Here is a 19,082-nt window from a genome sequence, read left to right on the forward strand (position 1 = left end):
TACCCAAGTACCTAATACATAGGCATGTTGAGGCACTTAAGAATCCTGAATGACCTATATTGTACATGCAGTTATTTGCTGCTACAGAACTGTATTGGCAGGGAGGCTGAATTTTGAGTATTTGTCTGAGTTTGGTCCATAAATGGGAGAGCATAGTTAGCAGTCGTTCGTTCTTCTTTCACTAGCATCACTCTGAGGAGCTGGCTTTCAGTTGACAGGTATAGGCTGCAGTATTTCTGTGCTTGGTAATTGTTTGACTTTTAAATTAAGGTTTCAAGTACTAGCCACCAACAAAAAGTACAGTAAAAGTCATTAATTAATGTTTGTACCTTGCTTCAAAGAGGTAAAATACTCCTGAAGTGTTAAACACAAGTAATAAATAAAAACACTTGATTTTAAGCATAAACAAAGATGTATCTGATATGTGAAACACCTTGAATAAGACTTTCTACATTTATTAAGGACTTCTGACACTATTCTTAAAGCATGTACAAATTTGAGTTTACCTTCATCTATATGAGATAATGAAGTATTTACCTGTGTAGTAGTTGAACTTGTATATTCATATATTTTTTGATAGATTAGCACATAACAGGCCAAGTTATCCTTTTCACTAAAAGAAAGGGAAGATGCACGGCTCATTGCTTGTAAACAAAATGTCAGTTAAGAATTTGTTTTACAATATATCATCTGTTTGGCTTCTAGATGAAATTGTAAAAGCGGCAGCTGACCTAGACAAGCAGCATGTCATCTGTATCTTGGACATCTGTCATTTGGGTGAAGATAAAGTAGAAGTCTTTTTGAGCAAAATCTATAAGATAACGGAGCCTGGTGTTGTGACCCCTGTGTAATTTAAAAAATAAATTATTTTGATATTTGTCAGAGTTAAGCATTTAAAGTATTACGATGTCTTATGACAGAACATGTGTAATGATAGTCAAACTATTACAAAGGAAGGCTTGGTGCTTTGTGTCTGAAAGCATTAGAAAGTGTTACAAACATGGTTGTTGCTGTTGCTTTTGTATATACTGCATTGGATGAATCAACATCTGTCAGCACCCAACTGACAGATTTATTTTTTTTATATATATACATTCAATAATTAAGCAAACAGACTGGCTGAGTAATGGAGTATTGAAACCACATTCTGTTCGCGTTCAATGGGACTGGTTTGCACATATGCAGCAGAAGAATTGGATTTAAAGCACTGAAGTGATCGTCCATAGCTCATCGGACCCTACCATCATTGCTGTGTGGCAGCTTGCGGGCTTGCTCGTGTGAAATGTTCTCAGTTTAACTCCAGGAGAAGAAGTTGCTGTCACACAAACTGACCATGTGAATTGCCCCATTGCTTGTTTTTTTGGTTTGGTAGAGCCCAAGAAGCTAGTTTTGGTGAGAAACAGAATTATGCTTTATTCTGTGGAAAATAGATTTTAGAGAAGGGTTGGCTAGCTGGTAGGGAGAAACTGGCCCTGCTGCTGACAACTTTTCTGTGGATAGACAACCTCAATCTTCAGTGGTTTCAGTTCTGCTGTCTAATATAAATTACTTAAAATAAACACAGCGTGACTTCTCTGCATTTAGTATATTATAATCCGGTAACTAGATGTGCACTTAATATATTGTGATGGACCTGGGGCACCAGGTCTAGGTTTGAAAATGTTGTCAGTGTACTTAGAGCATCATCCCTGCTATGGGTATGTGTTACAATTTTTAAAAAATCTGCTAACAGTGTTGTTTGTGAGTAAAAGTTGTTATTTGGGTAAACCATGTATTTTTTTTTTTCTTTCTGTTTTGCATTTTATATTTTAAGTACAAGATATAATGTAGGCTCTAGGGTTAAGAAAGAGACTAGCCTCCAAACTGAGCCATGCTGACTATGCCAGCAGATTTTTTTTAACTAGCTGCTATTCAGATAGAAGTCTATTTTTAAGGAAAACTTCTAGATCCAATCTGTAAGGTAATCATGATTTTTTGCAATAAAAATGATACAGCAGACCTTTGTACAGCGTTGCCATAGTATGAGTAGTTCTCATAAGTCCCCTTTGATGCAGTATAGCCCAGGAAAGTGCTGCATGGCTCTTAAAGTATTGTGCTATTCAAAAAGGCTCAGGACAAAATAAAAAGACAGTGTACTATAGGTTAGCAAAAAGCTGTTTTGCAAAGGTTCCTTTTTGTTTCACTATTTATTTCATTCAGTGTTGCTAATATTGAGAAACTAAAGTCATATCCATCATGAAACTCATTTAAAATCATAATGCTTTGTCATACCTCTCATACCCCAGGATCTCACAGGGCTTTGTAGAACCTATGCATATTGAAGGAATCTTTTTTTCACTGCTGAAATAAAGATACTGCTTAGTTTAAATATCATTGGAGCTTTGTGTATTCCCTGACTGTATGCCTAACTCTAACTTTTATTTTACTTCTATAAATGTTTCTAATTTTCATAGTTGCAGAGAAAACCAAGGAAATATGAACTGAATACAAACTAGCGCTGTGAAACCTCTGTGCAGAGTGCTCAACTTCATCTTAATATGGACCGTTAATTCTCAGGCCTAAAGATTAAAATATGTCTGGCATATTAGAACTTAAAAATGAGGACAGCGAAAATAAAATGAATTAATTATCAAATAAACCATCACCTGTATTATTATTATTAATTTTTGTAGATAATTAGGCAATCTGTTTTTTTAAATGCAGCTACTGCATTTAAACTACTGAAATTACTGCAATGTTTCAAAAATGTCCACCACAGCAATTCACTTTACCAGAGAATTTAGGTCCAGCTTGACTCCAGTGATCTAAAACCTCCAGTATTGCAGCTGTCCCAAGCATACACACCAGGTATTTTTTTCCAGAATAAACCGAGAAGTCAAATTCTTGTTCTGTTTCTTTTTTCTTTATTTGCAACAAGTTCAGTTTTTCTGTATTTTCATCACCTCCTTTTTCTAACTTTGACCACTCTAAAAAAAACAACAAAAAACCCCAAAAACATTGTTAACCTGTTTCTACATACAGTTGAGTCCTATTGAGACAGTCCCTTTGTGGAAAAATATATACACCTCAACCTGCTTTCCAGTGTATGTATCAATGCAGTTACAATTGATATTTTATGTGTGGGCTTCGAGGGGAGCGGGCGGCTAGATGTATCCTCCATTATACAGACAATATTTGAAGCCATCCCATCTTGGCTTCAGAAGGAGTTGAAAGGATTTTTTTGGAAAGCAGAATTGGTGAGAATCCTCCTGTGTTGGGAAGTAGAAAACAGGAGCTAAGACAAACCACACCCCCAAATGAACTGAAGGACTAATCTTATACACTCCATAGTTTAGCTGAGTCTGGTATGCTGATAAACCAGACACTTCAAATACATTTGAAAGGGGAAAAGGGAACATGTGATGCAAGCAAAGTCTAATTGCTTGGGTTGTTTTTAAAAACTTCAGCCTTCTACATCAGAGGTGTGCCCTGGTTTGTGCAACCATATCTACATAGTTGTACCTGTGCAGGTTCAATGTAGACACGCCCTGGATCTCAAACAGAATGACTCAAGAGGAGGAAGGACTCCGAAGAAAAGCACATTCTTTGCTTAATTCTTCCAGGGCACACGGCTAGAAAAACTAAGCAGGATATGTCTTTTTAAACTGAATTTTCTCTTGCTCTATTTTCTATATCTCTTTTTAACAAGCCTGCTTATTTTGATGTGAGATACCTTGAAGGAAAGAAAATCTTCTGACCTTTTGTAAAAGATATTTGAGAAGAAATAGGAGCCTACTGAGTTGCTGTTGGACTGCAGTCACAGCTAGAATCTGCATGGAAATGACAAGAGAGGGTGGGCCTTAAGGAGCAGCAGAAGCACAGGACCAAAGGTTACATACACTCTTCCAAGTGCTCGGAAGTCTGTGGTTTATGTAACTAAAAGCAGGTGTGTTATCTCCCCCTTCCCCATATGAGCCAGGTGTAATAGAGCTGATGCACTGAGGACTTCATAGCCGTGGGTGGTGTCAGTTACCGACCTGGGACTGAAATTTCAAACGACCGAGGGAGCCGGAGGACTCGTAATGGCCATCGGTATTTGAAAATACCTACAATCTTACATTTTATGCTTAAATGAATAAGCAATGAAGCAGAAGAAGTGCAGCCCTTCCTGTTTCCTGATTTTTATTACTATTTTATCTAAAGTTGTAGAGACTGTTCCAGCGAATGCCTATGTGAATCTGTTCTACTTCAACCCTACAAACAACAGCACTGTGACTGATGAATGTGAATGTGGCCTGTATGGATTAAACTCTCCTCTGGCTAGTGCTCAGGGACTGGTGGGCATTCCTAAATCTGCTAATCTTCAAGCCTGTGATTACAACACAGAGTTCACCGTCACAGAAACACCGTGGATAGCACTGATCGAAAGAGGCAACTGCACTTTTGCAGAAAAGATCAAATTGGCAACCAGAAGGGGTGCTGAAGCTGTTGTGATCTACAATGCCCCAAACCGTGGCAGTTACACCATCCCCATGTCACACATTGGTGAGTACTCCAGCAATCAACTTGGGGAGCCTGGTTAACTTCTGTCTATGTTAAGATGCCATTTTAAACAGCCAGAGATGATAATACTGAAGTTACTGATGTGTTGATCTGCTGTTCTTGTGTTCCTTAGTTGTTACTTCTAGTTAAAAAAAAAAAAAAAAATACTAGACATAAGAAAACTATTGCACGCATTCCATACTCACTTCCTAATTTCTTACTGTTAGCCTTAAGAGAATACTTCTGGCCAAACCAGAGCATTTTTTTTTCTTAGCACTTGTCTTTACTAGTGTGTTTAGCACTGTACAGTATAGACTCATGGCATTAAGAGGGACCTCAGGGTTCAACTAGTCCAACCCCTTGCACAGATTCCATGCAGATGTCCATCCAGCCTCTTCTTGAAAACCTCCAGTGACGGGAGAGTCCACAACTTCCCTGAACAGTCCATTCCCATGTCTTATGTTTGTACAGTTAGGATTTTTTTTCTTAAGATTTAATTTAAATCTGCTTTGTTGTAGTTTAAGCTTATTGTCTGTTGTCTTACATTCTGTGGCAGGGGAGAACAACTTATCCCCATCTTCTTTATAGCAGCCTTGAAAGCTACTGTCATGCCCCACTTCCTCCATAATATCTAAACAACTACTGCCTTCAACCAGTATGGCTTGCATTCCAACTCCAGCTCCTCCTTCATTGCCCTAGATCCACTCCAGTTTCCCTACATCCATCTTAAAATACAGTGTCTAAAACTGAACACCATACTGCAGCTGAGCCCTGACGAGGGCCAAATGAAGTGATATGTTATCTCCATTATCTTGAGTACAGTGCTTCTCTTAATGAAACCCAAAATAGCACTTGCTTTTCTTTCAACAACATCATATGGCTGGCTCTTGGCAAGTATGTGGCCTATAGTCACCACTGCCCCCCAAATCCTTTTCAGCAGTGCTGTTGCAAAGACAGTTACCCCCCTCCCTCCCCCCATTCTGTAATTTAGCTTTGGTTTTTACTTCCCTAGCTGTAGCACCTTACATTTGTCTTTGTTGACTTTTTCATTTTTGTTGTGCATAACTCTGTTCTCAAAATTTTCAAGATCCTTTAGAATTTTAATTCTATCCTCCACAACAGTTGTATACCCTGCCATCTTGCAAATTTGATTTGAGCCATTTAAAAATGTTTAAGCAACCCCAGACTTGCTAGAAACTGACTTGAGACTTCCTGATGGAATGACATTGACCCATTAATAGATACTCTGCTCATGGTTATTCAGCCAATTACAGATGTACATAATTATCGTTACATAATTGTAACAACCATTAGGTGGATCTATAAATGTCTGATTAATCATAAGGAAAGTGTACTGAGAGAAAAGTGTGGTTCTGCTTTGGAGGTCTTAACACACTTTGTATTTAGTTATGATGAGTGGAAGGAGAGAAATGATCCCATGAGTTTTATCAGCTTAGTTATGTTATGTGCCATTTGGATAGGATTCTTTTTCTAATAGCTGCCTTTGTGAGCTATGGCTGATGTTCAGCTTCTCTGAAGTTCTTTGTAGGAGGTGAAAACAGATGATCATATTGATCCCTTTTAGCTTCAACCTATGCATGAATCTATTTTTAGTGGATATCTGTGAAGATACTATATTGTTTGGCCTTTATCCATGCACTTGTTCCTCTAAGTCCTACTGCCTAAAATATACAAGTTAGCACAGACGTTCATTAGTAAAGTATAGTTAAGATGCCCCTGTGAAAAGCAACCTGTTTTTAAACTACATTCACTTTGTTTGCACTATGCTGGAAATTTTTAAGTTCAGATTGTACCATTCGCTTTTATTAATATACACAAATTATAAAATATTTTATAAAGAGATGGTCCACAGCCTCCAAGATTGTGGTCCACAGCCTCTAAGAATGCATCCCTTAAGTCCGGTGGTTTCATTCTCAGTATTGATTACAACCACTGAAGGGAGAGAATCCACCTTCAGAGTTTGCATCTGACCTGTCAGTCAGAGGAGAGGCTGGGGAAACTGGGCTTATTTAGTGTGGAAAAGACAGGGGGATTTAACAGCAGCCTTCAAATACCTGAAGGGTGGTTACAAAGATGCTGGAGATGGACTGTTCTCTCTGGTGGCAGCTAACAGAACAAGGAGCGATGGGCTCAAGTTGCAGCAAGGGAAGCCTAAGTTAGATCTTAGAAAAAACTCTCTTACTAGGAGGGTAGAAAAGCACTGCAACAGGTTACCCAGAAAGGTGGTGGTATTTCCATCCTCAGAAGTTTTTAAGACCCAGCTTGACAAAGCTTTGGCTGGGGTGATCTAGTTTGGGATGGTCCTGCTTTGAGCAGTCGGTTGACTAGATGACCTCCTGCAGTCCCTTCTGACCCTAATTTTCTATGATCCTTGAAGAGAAGCCTCCAGATGTGTGGTTTGATTCAATATAAATGCATTTATCAATATTGTGCTGGGTGCTTCACATGTGCCCTGCTACATGGAAACAGCTCGGAGGAACTTCTATGCTAAACATGGATTGTGTAATACTGAAGGGGATGAATCGTGTATGTGATTGGAAGCAAATTACATGGAGAACCCATGGACTGATGTTTATCATATCTACACCTTTCTCTGAGTCGTCTCATATTCTGGTCGGCAGTGTTTACTAATGAAGTTTCAAATGCCTCTCTCACAAAATATGTGAAAGTAGGGTCAGTTAACTAGGCAGACAAGTTGGGTAAGATTTTACTTTACATATGGACGGAAAGCAGTTTGTCTAAACAATTTGGAATAACTGGCTGGCGTTAATACGAAGGTCCTAATGTGACTTTGTTTTTTTGTATGTAGGAGAGTGTTGGCTCATGTACATATGAGGAAAAAAGAAATATACTGGGTGAGGGTTTTCACTGAATTTCTCATGGAACAAGTGAGACACCAAGTGGCTAATAGGGTTAATTCATCTAAAATAAGACTCAGAACTAGATTTACCCACTTTACTTAAAAGCACGCTTTTTGAGTGAAATTCCAATTTGGGTCAATGGGGGGTCATGTGAACCATTTCTAAGATGAGGTTCTAATTTTAGATAAAATAACTTATAAGGATGTCAGAACACCAGCGTTCGAAATTTGAGCAAGAAAGGAGCTAGAGTAGGGTGAGGTTGAAGCAGATCCTAGTTTCACTAACATATTTCTGGCACTAAAACAAGAGCGGGATGTTTTGGAAGTGTCAGGAAGTAGCCAACTTCTATGTGAATAAGAGATTCCATGAGAGATTTCTCTTCCCCGCCGCCACACTTGCAACCCCACTTTAAGGTCTATTGGAATGACTTTTCCTAAGGATTTTTCTTTAAGCCCCTTCAAATAGTATCTTAAAACCAGATATATTTAATGATAGTGCTGGAAGAGAACAAAATCAATGTTATTTTCAAATGTGGTCACAGTAAAAGTTAAGTACTAGGAGAAGATGAGCTCCTAATGTCATCTGAATGTCCAAGAGGCTTCTCCTTCTGGGTATGTTATAATGTGCTCTTTTTCCTCAGTGCTGGAATTTGTTTAAACTAGTGGTTCTCAGTGTGTTTGGACTCACGGCAGTCCCCATTGCGCTTGACTCCTTCATAACTTTCGTGAATTGAGTGGCACTCGATTTCCATAGCTCACATATATTGCAGTGCTTACCTCCTTACAGAGGGGCTGGGCAGTGGGAGAAGGGGCTTGGCCAGGCAGAGAAAGGCCTGAGTCTGCATTTATCATCTTATATCCTCAAACTTCACTTATCCTCACACCTCACATCACTCTTCAAAGGATCTTGAGGCACCCTGGTTGAGAATCACTGGTGCAGCTACAATATTAACATTAACCATAGCTGCTGGTGCTTGTCACCATTTGAAAAACCAGAGTCTTTCATTTTTTTTTATGGGTGCCTTAGTATGGATTTAGGAACCTAGGTTTGAAAATGTTTGCCTGTGAATGAGTGGTAATAAGTGCACTTCACGCTGAAGCTTTGTGGAGGTTTTCTATATTTACCCACAAGTGAAGGTATTTGTTTTTGGAGTGCAAACATTCTTTTTTCCCCCTAGATCTGCACACATTGAGGTTGGCATAGTTGAGATTTTGAGAGCTAGGGGGTCTAAAAATGCATGTTTGAACTTTGGACAATCTGACTTCTTCAGGCTCTTCAAAAATCCCAGTGTGGTGGGTGGCTAAAGAGAATGTAAGCACATACTGAATTTGCCTAAAGGTGGTTGATGCAAAAGACTGGCCTTACAGGCAAAAGAGGGAAGGCTTGGCCATTGCTCAGGTGTGCTACAGGGATTTTTAAGCAACATGACTGGGAGCCTAGCAGGATTTAAATAGCTTGCTGTAATTGTAATTCAGAGGAAAATGTGTTTGCAAACTCTTAGCACTGCTCCAAAACGGCTCCATGAGATGTAGCCTACCTAAACAGATCTTCTTGGACAACACTGTTCCTGTACTATGATCATAGGCCAGCAGAGGGGGCTGAGCTCTCATGATAATTCTCTTTTCATTATTTTTGCACATCTTTTCATTTTCAAAATGAAATAGGAAGCTGGAAGGCATGAGTTTGTAGAGCAGACTAAATGAGACTAGAGCTTGCCTTACAAAGCCATTCAAAAATAATAGCTAAGCTACAGTATTAGCTGTGCTCTGAAATGTTTTACCATGGTAAATGCTTTGAGCCTCAATTGATGAAAGGTAAATCTTTTAGTGGTTAATGCTTTTATTATTCATAAAGCAAATTAGGTTTGGCAGTGTCATACATTTGGCAGCATTGCATTTCTGTCAGTCCACACAGGACACCTAATCTACAGTTGTGTTTGAAGAAGCTGGTGTTGCTTCTCTCGCCCTCTCAACTTGGTTTCAGGGCACTCTGTGGTCTCAAAGTCTAACTCTTGTTATCTCAGAAATACTTTTGAGAGAGGCCCTTATTTGGCTTTTGATGCAATATCTGCTATGAGTTTGTGAACTAAATGCCTGCCACTGGCACCATGAGTTTGTGAACTAAAGACCTGCGACTGGCACTTGGTTTTATCTGTTTTGTTTTGGAAGCTGATGTAAAACACTCCAGAGTCGCTGCTATTTTTGTGCAATATCGTTTTATCAGATACTCAGTATATTTTCTGTCTTGCAACATGTTTTCAACAAGCTCTATCGGTTTTCTGAACTTTCACCCTGGCAATAGGTAACTTCTGTGGTCTGTTCTTGAAAAACTACAATTTGACCCAGGTACGGGAACACCTGACTCTCCTGGAGTATACAGTATGCATTCAATGGATCTGCATCTTCATTAAGTCTGTGGCTAGCTTTACAAACACTGAGCCAAGCCTCCTTCCTAATGTCAAAAGTCATAGCAGGGATTCATTTGTCCCCCTTCTCTCAGTGAAAACAGCTGAACCTTGCAAGGAAAGAAAGTTTCAGCATACAACCCATTTGAGAGTTGGTATGGCCATGTGGGAAAGCAGCCAGCCAACAGAAACCTGGGAGTGTGAGAGCTCCTTCCCAGATGCTCCAGAAGAGCAGGCAGCTTTCTCATCTTACCCGGACTATCTGCTTCTCCACTGGCGGTCCAGAAAATGACTGGGGCCTAGGACCTGACCTACCTCTTTCCCAAGGCACAGCAAGAGGAGCGAGCTAGGTTCAGATCTGGCATTTACAAGTTTATTGATCCAACAGAAGAATGATGTTGAACTTAAACTTCCCAAATCCTACTCCTTGTCCCAATGGCATTTATCATTATGTCTTTAGTTTCCTAAAGCAGCAACTACACTGTGATATCATGATTTTGAATGAACACCATTAGTTTAGGTAGAGCTGGCCTTTGGGGTGGGCAGTGTGGGTGACACACGCATGCACACATGTGCCCTGCCCTGTGTTTTGTGCTTGGCAGGAGCCATCAAGGGATTTCAGTGGCAACTAATCCTGGGACCTGGGCAGTAGGGCCCACCACCCCCACCCATGCAGAGCTGATTGAAGCCAGCCAGCCAAGACACTGGGATAAAAAGGCTCCTGGGCAGCGACAGCAATGATGGGCACTGCAAGAAAGCATGATGGATCAGAGAGCATTGAAGGCTGGGCCAAGGCCAAGGTGCTGGTGCCCAGTGAAAAGGAGGCGTGGCTGGGCAGCCCTGGTTTGTGCACCAAGGGCTTTGCCATCACTGACCTGCTGGGACTGCAGACTGAGCTGCAGCCCCTCCCCAGCCGCTGCCACTATTGCTGAGGGTGCGGGCAGCACCTTGCTGCCCAACCTCCAGACCTTTCTGCCACTCCGGGCCAAGCCCCTGCCACCCACCTACCAACATCAGAATACAGGCACAAAGGAGGTTTCCATTAAGGGTGGAACTACAAGCATGAGCTGTTACACACCCAAAGAAGAGAAAACTAATACGCCTATATTGAGCTGTCATCTATGTTCAAGGTTATCTTACCCACCTGACAGGACTAAGTGAGGGAAGAACCAGCTCTGAAGAGCTCAGCTCCACAACGTCTGAAAAGACTGCAAAGGAAAAAGGTTTGTTGTTTGAGGGTATTACAATCCAGGGAGAGAAGAAGGAACTTTTTAAAGAAAACCTTTGGCTGCCACTTTGTCTCCTCTCCCCTGCCCTTGGGGGAAATCTGGCTCTAGACCAAACTTTGCAGCTTGGTTCTGTCACTGAGTGAAATAACAGGCCCCAGTAAATGACAGGAAAAAAGGGTGCAAGGAAACAAATCATTTAGTCTGAAACTGGTCTTTGATTTAGACAGCTCCACCGTGCTATCAAAGAGAGCGATCGCTGTTCAGGCCTGGCTGCCAGCCACAGCCAGCTGACAACATCCTTTGTTTGGACCAGGATGCCATCGATAAACATTTCAGCTCGGCTGCCTTTCTCCACCGGCAGCAGCCTGAGCACGGTTCCAGAACACGATCGCTTGCCATTGGAAAGGGTCACGGCTCCTTGCCGGGGCGGCGTGGAGAATACTTGGGTATGTTTTTAACTGTACTTGACAGCTCTTTTATGTAAGAGTAGAAGTAATAAATTACTTTTCAGTAATTTATTAAGTCAGTGCACGTGAGGGCTGCAAATGTACATCCACAATGGAAAACATCCCTTCCATGTTTCTCCAAGTCTTCCACCCTCCTTGTAATTTTTTAGCCAGCCCCTTGCTCCTTTCTTACCCCCTGCTTCCATGGTAAATCCTGGGACAATGCATGCAACATTCAGTGCATTACTGACATGCAGTGTGCCTGGCTCTGGCAGCCCAAAGGGGAAAGGGTGAAATTCTTGCCTTTAGGAAGATGGCAGCAAAGCTCCTACTGACTTCAGTGGGGCCAGGATTTTGCTGTGTCATCCACCCACAGTAGGGAGCAGAAGGGAGTTAAACCTACATTTTTAAAACCCATGAACATTCCTGTTTTCAGTTCCTAATCTTTTATCCAAAAATCTTAACACCAGAGTTGGCGTTGAGCTCTCTCACCCACCTCCACTGATGTCCACTGATATGCACTGAATGTAATCAGTGATTTGTCTCTTGCTGGTATTGACATGTTTCCTGTTGACTTCAGTGAAACCAGGATTTGGCCTTGGCTGTAGCTGAAACCTACAGCCTGCTGGCTTGGGCACTGAGGTGTACAATAATTGAACCCAAAAGGGAGCACATTTTGTACTTGATTCGCTTTTTTCCCAAACACCATGCCTTCTGTTCCCCAACAGTCTGCATGTGCAATATTTCCCGCTCTAGAGGACAGTATTAGACTCCAGTCATCTGATGTTTCTTAGTTTCTGAGCTTATGTGGAAAAGCTAGATCCTCAGACCAGACAAAAGCTTGCACAATTTGCTCCTAAAGAGGGAAGTAAACCCTGCTGATTCACTTTCCATGAATGGAAACTCCACTGTCACTGAATAAAGACCCCAATGAATCAATGGGCCTGGGCCTGATCCAATAAAGTGCAGGGCCAAAATGGATTGAGGGCACTTCTGGCCAGAAGTGGCCAGCACTACAGAAGATAATGTAATTGTGTCTTATCCCTTCAGAGGAGTTCCAGTATCATTATTAAATGGGGTTTATATATTTGTCTTCCACCTCAAAGCTCCTTAGAATCGGTGTCCTGCGCGGCAGAACCTAAGCACTTGCGTTTCTTTAAATTCAACAACATCTCCCCATGATGTTCATGCAGGTCCTCTTATTGACTGCTTCCTTTCAAACAAAGAGATGGAAAAGATGATGACTTGGGCTCACACCTTTTTGTAGAAGGGAGAAAGCATGCTTGCAACTTCCTGGCAGCAGGAGACTGTATCTCAGGCTGACCAGAGCTTGCCAAACGCATTGTCTGAACGAACCGGCGGTTCTTCCAGTACAGTCAAAACAGAGAAATACCCTGGCTTCCTTTGAGATCTTCTGCCAAAAATGTTTCTGAAAACAATGCAAGCTTTACTGGCAACAGGATCTCACCCCAAAACTTGCTGAAAGGAACCCAGGTCGGGGTCCGGCAACCGCACAAACTCAGAAACGCAGCCTGTCAGTTAATCGTGTGGTGTCAGGTAAAGCAGATCAAAGTGCACAGCTGAGGAGCCAAAGCTTTTGTTGACAAGTGACTGCAACTCCTTGCAAAATTCGTGCAAGGCCAAGTATCAACTTTAGACCAGGCTAAAATTCCTTCCGTATAGACAGGGGCAATCCTCAGGGTTTTTTGCTTGTAAATGAGGGCAGTGCTTGTCCCGGGATGTTTCTCTCCTGTGTTTATCAGCTTGGCTTATGGCTTTTGTTTTGGTCACTTTTATTGAAGTTTAGAGGGGTTTAGAACTGCCTTGAAGGTTGGGGTTTTATTTAGAATCTAGCAATGAAACATCAAAAGGATCCATAATGAGGCTTGATACAGCATAAGCAGGGTTGCACATGTCGACATAGCCAAATCCGTAAAATAAATATCAAAAAAGAATTCACTCAAATAGACTGCCCTGACATTACAGCTGTTCTAATTTGGCAAGCACATTTTTCACATGGGAAAAAAAATAGGTGCTTAAATATTTACTTAAATAAGATAAAGCCTCAGAGGATGGTGGGGTGAAATTCTGGCCCAGCATAGTCAATGGCAAAATTTCTAGCACTTCACTATATTTAACCACAAGTCATTCTTTGCAAAGGTCTCCCAATGACATAAAAGAAAAAAGGAAAAGGAAAGTTACAGAGACTAAAACTGTCATATAATGCATTTGATGAATTCAAACAAACTCCAGACTTGGCCAGAAATCCTTCCATTCTTCACCAGCATAATGAAGTCCATGTCCAGGTTTGTGGGGTACGTGGACTCTGAAAGCTCCTGGGAGTTGCTTTGCTGTGTCCTTTTCACTTCTGTAATCATCATTGTGGGATCCTGAGTGCATTTCTGACCTCTTCAAACTTGTGCAGCAGCAGCTGTCCTACTACATAGGTACTAGTCATGTTCCCTTCACCATGTAAAATAGTCACCAACACCCAAAAATTGTAAAAGGAAAAAACATTAGAATATCCTTGTGTAGATATGTCAGCAACTGCTCTTATACTGTAAGCAATTATCCTCTTAGGATCATAGGACTAGAAGGGACCTCACAAGGATCAGCCCTGACTAAACCCCGCCCAGGCAAGTCTCTGTCTAACCTGCTCTTGAAAGTTTCCAAGGGTGGAGATTCCACAGCTTCTCTAGGTTGTTCTTCAGTGTTGTGAATTAATGGTAATTTAGCTTAAACTTATTGGCTAGATTTTTTCTAGGATGGCGTGGAGGATGCATTTTACTAATGTCTGTTAAGGCATCTTCTGGGAAAGAACTTAGCTGATGTAATAAGATTCTAGTAGGTGCCTAACATTAGACATGTATGTATTGTTTTTTAATTAAATTGCATATTGTTTTGAAGATGAGGAGCCCATCATAACTGCTCTAATTATGTCCTTCAGTACCTTAATTCCACTTGTCCTCTACACTCGAACTGCTAGTAAAGCCGTGGTGTGGGAGCTCAGAACCACATGCAGGTAGATGTCTTGGCGGGGACAGTTAGGCCTATTTATGAATGATAAGAGGAGCACTGAGTTAGGTCACTACAGGGCAGAACTGTTGACTGTTTGAAGCAGTACTAATTCCTTCCAGTGTGTAAAGGGGTGGATCCAAAGCAGGTGCAGTGACACCATCTCCCCTCCTTTTCAGACTGCGCTGTGGGCGCAGCAGCCAGGGACTTCCTATTGAGTCCACAAATCAGCTAAGACTTGCCCTGCTCCATTACTCTATGTTCAGTGCCACATCCCCTTCCCTCATTCCCTCCCTGCCCCACCCACAGCTGCCACTGACCCTGCTGTGTCCAGCTCTCCTGGGTGCAGGGGAAGCTCTACCACTGCTCCTGCCCTGCTCCAGCCACACACCACAGGGAGCTGGGCTTGGCCCGGGAAAGCAGCAGTGGTGGGCAGGTTCCCCCCCCCCAGTCTTTCCAGGGAGCTGGCTCAGGGAATGGGAACCCAGCTGCCACTGCCCCCACTACTGCTGCTGTCCCTGGCTGAGCCTGGCTTTCTGTGCGTGCCAGCTGGAATGGCGTAAGAGTGGCTCTGTTGTCCCCACCATCATTGGGACAACCGGAGATAGTGGCAGGTGGGGCGAGTGATAGGAAAAGGAGGGTGCCACTGAGCATGGAGGAGAGGGGGTGCTCAGAGCAAGTGCAGGGCAGATTTTTACCTGATTCGGGGACTCAGTCTCCAGCTTCTGCTCCCATGACACGGTCTCCCTATCCCAGGGAACAGAAGTAGGGAGAGGAGTTAGGAAGTGGGGGGGTGCAACCACCCCTGCAAAACTGGCCGCTTCTCCTGCAGCCCTTCTTTACAAAATCCTGGATCTGCCAGTGAACACATACCATACAGAACTGAATATTATCAGTGTGAATATCATTTCCTCTTTTTCTGCACAAATGCAGTCAGTGTCTGTTTGGTGGCTGAGTTCCCTAAACACCAGAAACACATGCTCTATTCATGCATATCTTCGAGGAAATTTTCTCTGAGCAGAGAAAATTGGCGCTAAACAAATGGAAATATTAGTGAAGTGTCTAGAAACATAACTAGAGGGAATTAGCTACAGCAGAGATTCCCACATTTTTTTCTTATTGCATAGCCCCTTCCAGATTTATCAGCTTCCTGTGTACCTGTGCCAGCATGCTGTTTGTTTTAACCCCTTAAATACCACTTATTATTATAATGAAAATTAAACCTGTCATTATACAATGCCATGTACCCTACCACAGAGCTGTTTTACATGCCCTCAGGGGTACACGTACCCCAGTTTGGGAACCCATGAGCTACAGGACATCCACTGGACAATTCAAGTGCCAGCACTGGGTCTCAGTCCTAAACTAACCGGTAAGAGGGTGAAATTTACTCTCCATCCACTCAGTTTATCTGGATTAAGTGTTTTGTGGTCATTTTTCAACAGCAAGGAGCCAGGCTAACATCACAGACTTGTTTTGCAAAAGTTGCCAATGAGCAATGACTCAGTTTGTTAGCAAGCTGAGCTGGTGAAAGAGTCCGTATTCCAATAGCAGTCCCTGGAGTCATCCAACTCCCATTAAAAATTCACTTCCAACTTTCTTTATTTCACAGGAGCTTTGTTCACGCACAAAAATAACTGATATAAACACTGATACAAACCACATTATTAAAAGGTAGATGTCATCACCAGCCATCTCTAGCCAAACAATTGCTTTGTTAGAGTTATGTTTAAAACATCTATAAACGTTATTTTTAGAAGAACGGATCTTAAGCCAACACCTGAGATCAAAATCCCCAGCACTGTTGAGCATTTCTCTTATAGATGTAGAAACAAGGTTCACACCTGGCTTTATCTTTGTGGGAAGCCCACAGCTGAATATCCACAACACTTTGGAAGAGCTTGGAACTGTGTTTTATAACTCATGTCCTGGAACAAGCTCCCTGATTTTCATGAGCAGACCCCTGCACCCACATGGAACCAACTGCCAGAGCAGGGACCAGCTGCCTGCGTATTTTCAGAATGAAGATGGGGTTTTTCCCCTAAATTTTAATTTTGCATGACATGCTCTGCTTCAATTGTGCAAGGAGGAATAAGGCATTTGTTTAGTTTAAGATGAAAGGATTTGCTTAGTGAGCTTTTAATATAACTTGATCTTTAGCAAAATGCTTCAGCTCTTCTGAAACACAATGGGACTTCATTCCTTGCTTTACTTTCTGCCATTTCAGTAACAAAATGTTTCTAATCTCACCGTGGGTCTCAGCCAAAAATGCTCAGCCAGCTATTCCAGTCGGAGGCAGCTATTTTGGGCAGCTATTCTGGTTTGGGGCATAACCACTGAACAACGTTGCCAACATTCATATACACAAAAGGGGGTACTATTTCTCACAATATTCATGCATTCGGCAGAAGACTCTGTGTCAGCCTAAAAAGAAATAAAAATCACCAGGGTGATTTTGAACACTGAGTCATGTTTTCTGTTTTCTAGTTGCAGTGTTCTCCTGATCATGCCCTGCCTACTATCCTTACATTATAATAGTCTAAAAGTCTGGAAATGGCTGTATTTTTTCCCTTAATTCCATCTGAATTACAAGCTGCTAAATACTTTACCAGGAGGTCCATCTATACTGCTCTGAGGTTTTTAAGGGGCTGTTTTGCAAATAGTCTGTACTTTTCTATATGCGCAGAAAGAAGTTTCATTGGGTGAAATGTACTGAAGTCAGTGCCATACTACTGACTGTTGTATGGCCAGGATTTCATGGTTTGGCTTCACCAAGACAATTCATGTGCTTAATATTAAAAATATGCATAAGTGCTTACAGGCTTGGGCTTTTTTCCAGTTAAATACAATTGTGATTTGCTGTCAGAAATCACTGAATCTGCATTAGGGAAAATGTACACAAGTTATTTGCCTGAAAGGGGCTCCATAAACAAAAAAATCACTTCTGGCTGTACCGGCTTAGCTGGAGTAACTTCCATTAATATTATGATTACAATTAAATGGAAGAACTTGGATAAAGAAAAAAGGAAATGTTCCCTGTCTCTCCCAGTGTGTTCATGCAGTGCTGTGGAGGTTTCACTGTTTCTCCTGCTGTTACAGAGATTGTAGAACCACTGTTAGGGGATGCAGATATAGCACCTGTTGTGGCTTTTAACTATTTTTTAACTGCTTACATTTCAAGTGCATGGTGTCCCCTTGAGGAAAGTTCATAGTGTTTGTAGAAAGAGACATGTTTTTTCAGTATGTCTTACTTCTGGAACAATGGACCCCGTGGCATTGTAGCTCCAAGAAATGTGCAACAATTTTACACCTTGGGCTTGGTTCCTAGATGGAAATGAATAGCTTTGCCTTGCCCATTGTTGGAGGGGGAGCTGCTGTCTGGAGTGGCAGAGCAGGGGTGGTGAAAAACAGGATGAGAAGGCAAGGTCCCATCCCACCTATATGCAGCATCCACTACTGATTTTTGTATGGCCAGGATTTCATGGGTTGGCTTCACAGAGCTTATTCATGTACTTAATATTGTGCTTATACCCTACTTATTCTTAGGCCCTATCTTGCCTACCCATTGCTACGCTACTCTGAAAAAGCATTTGCAGGCCTGGGACCATCACTGTTCTGTTGGCAGGGTTATGAGTTACTGCTACGTGTCTGACGGAGGTGATGTTAGAAGGCAGTATCTCAGATTGCTACCCCATGGGTGCACCTACACATTCATTAATACACCATAATCACGGCACATTTAGTACCTGTAATAACAGGTACTAACTTAATGCGCTGTAATCAGCGCTACTGTGCATTAGCGCAAACGAATGTTTTTTTTATGATGCTTAATGCTCATTGGACTAATCTACTGCACATTAGCATGATTTTTGCCACCTGTGCTAATGCACCATAGAATTAGTCCAGTGTGCATTAAGCATCTCGTGTGGATGTGTCCCTTGATTCTCCAAGCTGCTTTATGCAGATGGACTCCTGTAATGCATGGGGTTCCACAAGGCAGAACACTTCCCACAAGACAAATTAGCTTGTAGGTTGTGGGCCGGACCTTGGAAATGGTTATTCATATGCAGTGAACACGTGCCAACAGCTCACTGCTGAGTGAATACAAGTGGTTTTACTTATGTGGGTAGTTTAACTGGGACAGCTCAGCGGTAAAATGACCCATGCCCATTAGTGTTTAAAAGATTAAGGTTAGACAGTTACCCATCACCACTACCTTTTGCACAGGTGGTGTTTCAGTTTCTCATAAACTGGAAACATGAAAATGAGATCCAAACCAGATCTCTGTCCCCTCCCTGAAGGGTTTTCATGAAGCTGAAGAAGCAGGAAGCCATTCAAATGTGTAAGAATTGGTTCAGTTTGTTTAACACAGGCTTTGGGCTGATCTTGAAACAAAAGCAGCTGATAACTAAACTCCCAGGGTTTAGCAGGAATGGGGATATGGGGGCCTGATTTTCCACTGCCTCCTACATTGCACAATCGTTTGCACCTTATAGACATAGACATCAGGGCTGGAAGGGACCTCGGGAGATCATCGAGTCCAGCCCCCCGCCCAAAGGGCAGGAAGTCAGCTGGGGTCATAGGA

General features: G+C 42.0%; 2 protein-coding genes across 4 annotated transcripts in view; both read left to right on the forward strand.

Annotated features, from left to right (window-relative positions):
• CUNHXorf57 (chromosome unknown CXorf57 homolog) overlaps window positions 1–2,373 on the forward strand; it is a 28,995-nt gene extending 26,622 nt beyond the window's left edge. For all 3 annotated transcript variants that reach the window (XM_019540243.1, XM_019540245.1, XM_019540244.1), the window contains one exon: window positions 706–2,373. In XM_019540243.1, the coding sequence (XP_019395788.1) occupies window positions 706–851 (146 nt within the window). In that variant the 3' untranslated portion in view covers window positions 852–2,373. The remainder of the gene's footprint in view (window positions 1–705) is intronic.
• Window positions 2,374–3,678: 1,305 nt separating this feature from the next.
• The window catches only part of RNF128 (ring finger protein 128, E3 ubiquitin protein ligase), a 55,910-nt gene continuing 40,506 nt past the window's right edge, over window positions 3,679–19,082 (forward strand). The window contains exon 1 of the mRNA XM_019540248.1: window positions 3,679–4,524. Coding sequence (XP_019395793.1) covers window positions 4,122–4,524 — 403 coding nt within the window. The 5' untranslated portion in view covers window positions 3,679–4,121. The remainder of the gene's footprint in view (window positions 4,525–19,082) is intronic.

The sequence above is a fragment of the Crocodylus porosus genome, unplaced genomic scaffold, assembly GCF_001723895.1.
Source record: "Crocodylus porosus isolate Cpor-Errol unplaced genomic scaffold, CroPor_comp1, whole genome shotgun sequence".
Taxonomy (NCBI): domain Eukaryota; kingdom Metazoa; phylum Chordata; order Crocodylia; family Crocodylidae; genus Crocodylus; species Crocodylus porosus.